This window comes from Apium graveolens, chromosome 9 (genome assembly GCF_009905375.1).
Source record: "Apium graveolens cultivar Ventura chromosome 9, ASM990537v1, whole genome shotgun sequence".
NCBI lineage: Eukaryota > Viridiplantae > Streptophyta > Magnoliopsida > Apiales > Apiaceae > Apium > Apium graveolens.
In genome coordinates this window covers 10,552,346-10,553,618 of record NC_133655.1, presented here as the reverse complement: position 1 = coordinate 10,553,618, position 1,273 = coordinate 10,552,346, and the positions used below count along the sequence as shown (strand labels likewise).

Genomic DNA, 1,273 nt, shown 5'->3' with positions numbered 1-1,273 from the left:
AGTGCTTATGTTAGTTGATGTGGCTATTTGAAACAATGATGCCCACAGAGGCTCTCTTTTTTGATAACTTTTCAATAGTAATTGACATTTTAAGCTTAAAGAATATTTAGACAATGCAGCTGACCATTTTCAAAAAACAATATCCATTACAACCTCAGAATAAACTTCAGATCAAACTGTTTGTCAAATTTAAGTTACAACTTTAACCAATAGATAAAAATGAACTTTCTTTTCCGGCAAAGCCACACAGCATCAATCAAAATGGAGACTCAGAACTGTCTAGCAAGACACAAGCTCAGATTACGCAGCAAAGTTGCTCAGACCAAAATAACCATTACCATATCCGTAACCAGGGACATGAGAAGCAGGATCAATCTGATTAGGCTTAGCTTCAAACTGATTAAAGGCCCTGTGTCCATTAAAACCAAAAGGTGGCAAATTAGAATTTGCATTCTCAATCAAGATGCTATTAGCTTGATTGTTCACATTTTTCTTCAACGCTTCCATGCAGTCCTTCAATTGTTGAAGCTCATCAAATCCCATCTTTTCGACTGGAGATTCCCACCAAAACTGGCTCTGGCTAGCTTGCCTCATGTCATCAAGTGCCTCTCCTCTCTTCCTCTCACCCTCTAGTTCATTGAAAATCTGTGTGAGATGGAAGTTCAGCTCGCAAACAGTCATACTACGATGAGCTTCAACGAGATGGAGAGTGCTTGAGTTTGAAGGTGGAGGATTGCGACTAAAAAACCTATCAATTATACCTTCAACATTAGGATGTCCAAAGGAGAACACTTTTCCAGCTGGAGAAAAGACTATAATGGCAATCTCAACTCCACAAAGTGTACAGAGCTCACTTGCCTTCTTAAAAAGGCCTGATCGACGCTTTGAGAAGGTAACTTGCAGGTGATTCTTACGCTCTATTTTCGCAATCTTGATCTTTTGGCGGCCAATGCTGAACTTTTTGGCCATCTCTAAACAAGCTATCAAGAACAGAAACAAAAAGAAAAGCAAATGGAGCAATGTTTATGTATGTTGAAGCTCTGATTTGTAGAGTAAAATCATTTGGTATTTATAAGAGGCTTGGCATTAACACTGAAAGCTGGCAAAAATTATAATCTCCTAATCTGTGTTAAGGGAATCAAACATATTGTTCCTGTGACAATATCAATGATTGGGGAGTTACAAAAATCTTATTTCTTAATGTATGGATATTACTAATATTCATGTTATTGCACATTTTTAAATCAAATTAAGCCAATAAATTTTGTTATTA

The 1,273-nt window shown here is 36.9% G+C and overlaps 1 protein-coding gene across 1 annotated transcript in view; it reads right to left on the bottom strand.

The window, feature by feature from the left end:
- The window catches only part of LOC141685003 (agamous-like MADS-box protein AGL62), an 8,131-nt gene extending 7,162 nt beyond the window's left edge, over window positions 1-969 (bottom strand). Inside the window, exon 1 of the mRNA XM_074490130.1 lies at window positions 339-969. Within this exon, the coding sequence (XP_074346231.1) occupies window positions 339-969 (631 nt within the window). The remainder of the gene's footprint in view (window positions 1-338) is intronic.
- Between the last annotated feature and the right edge of the window lie 304 nt (window positions 970-1,273).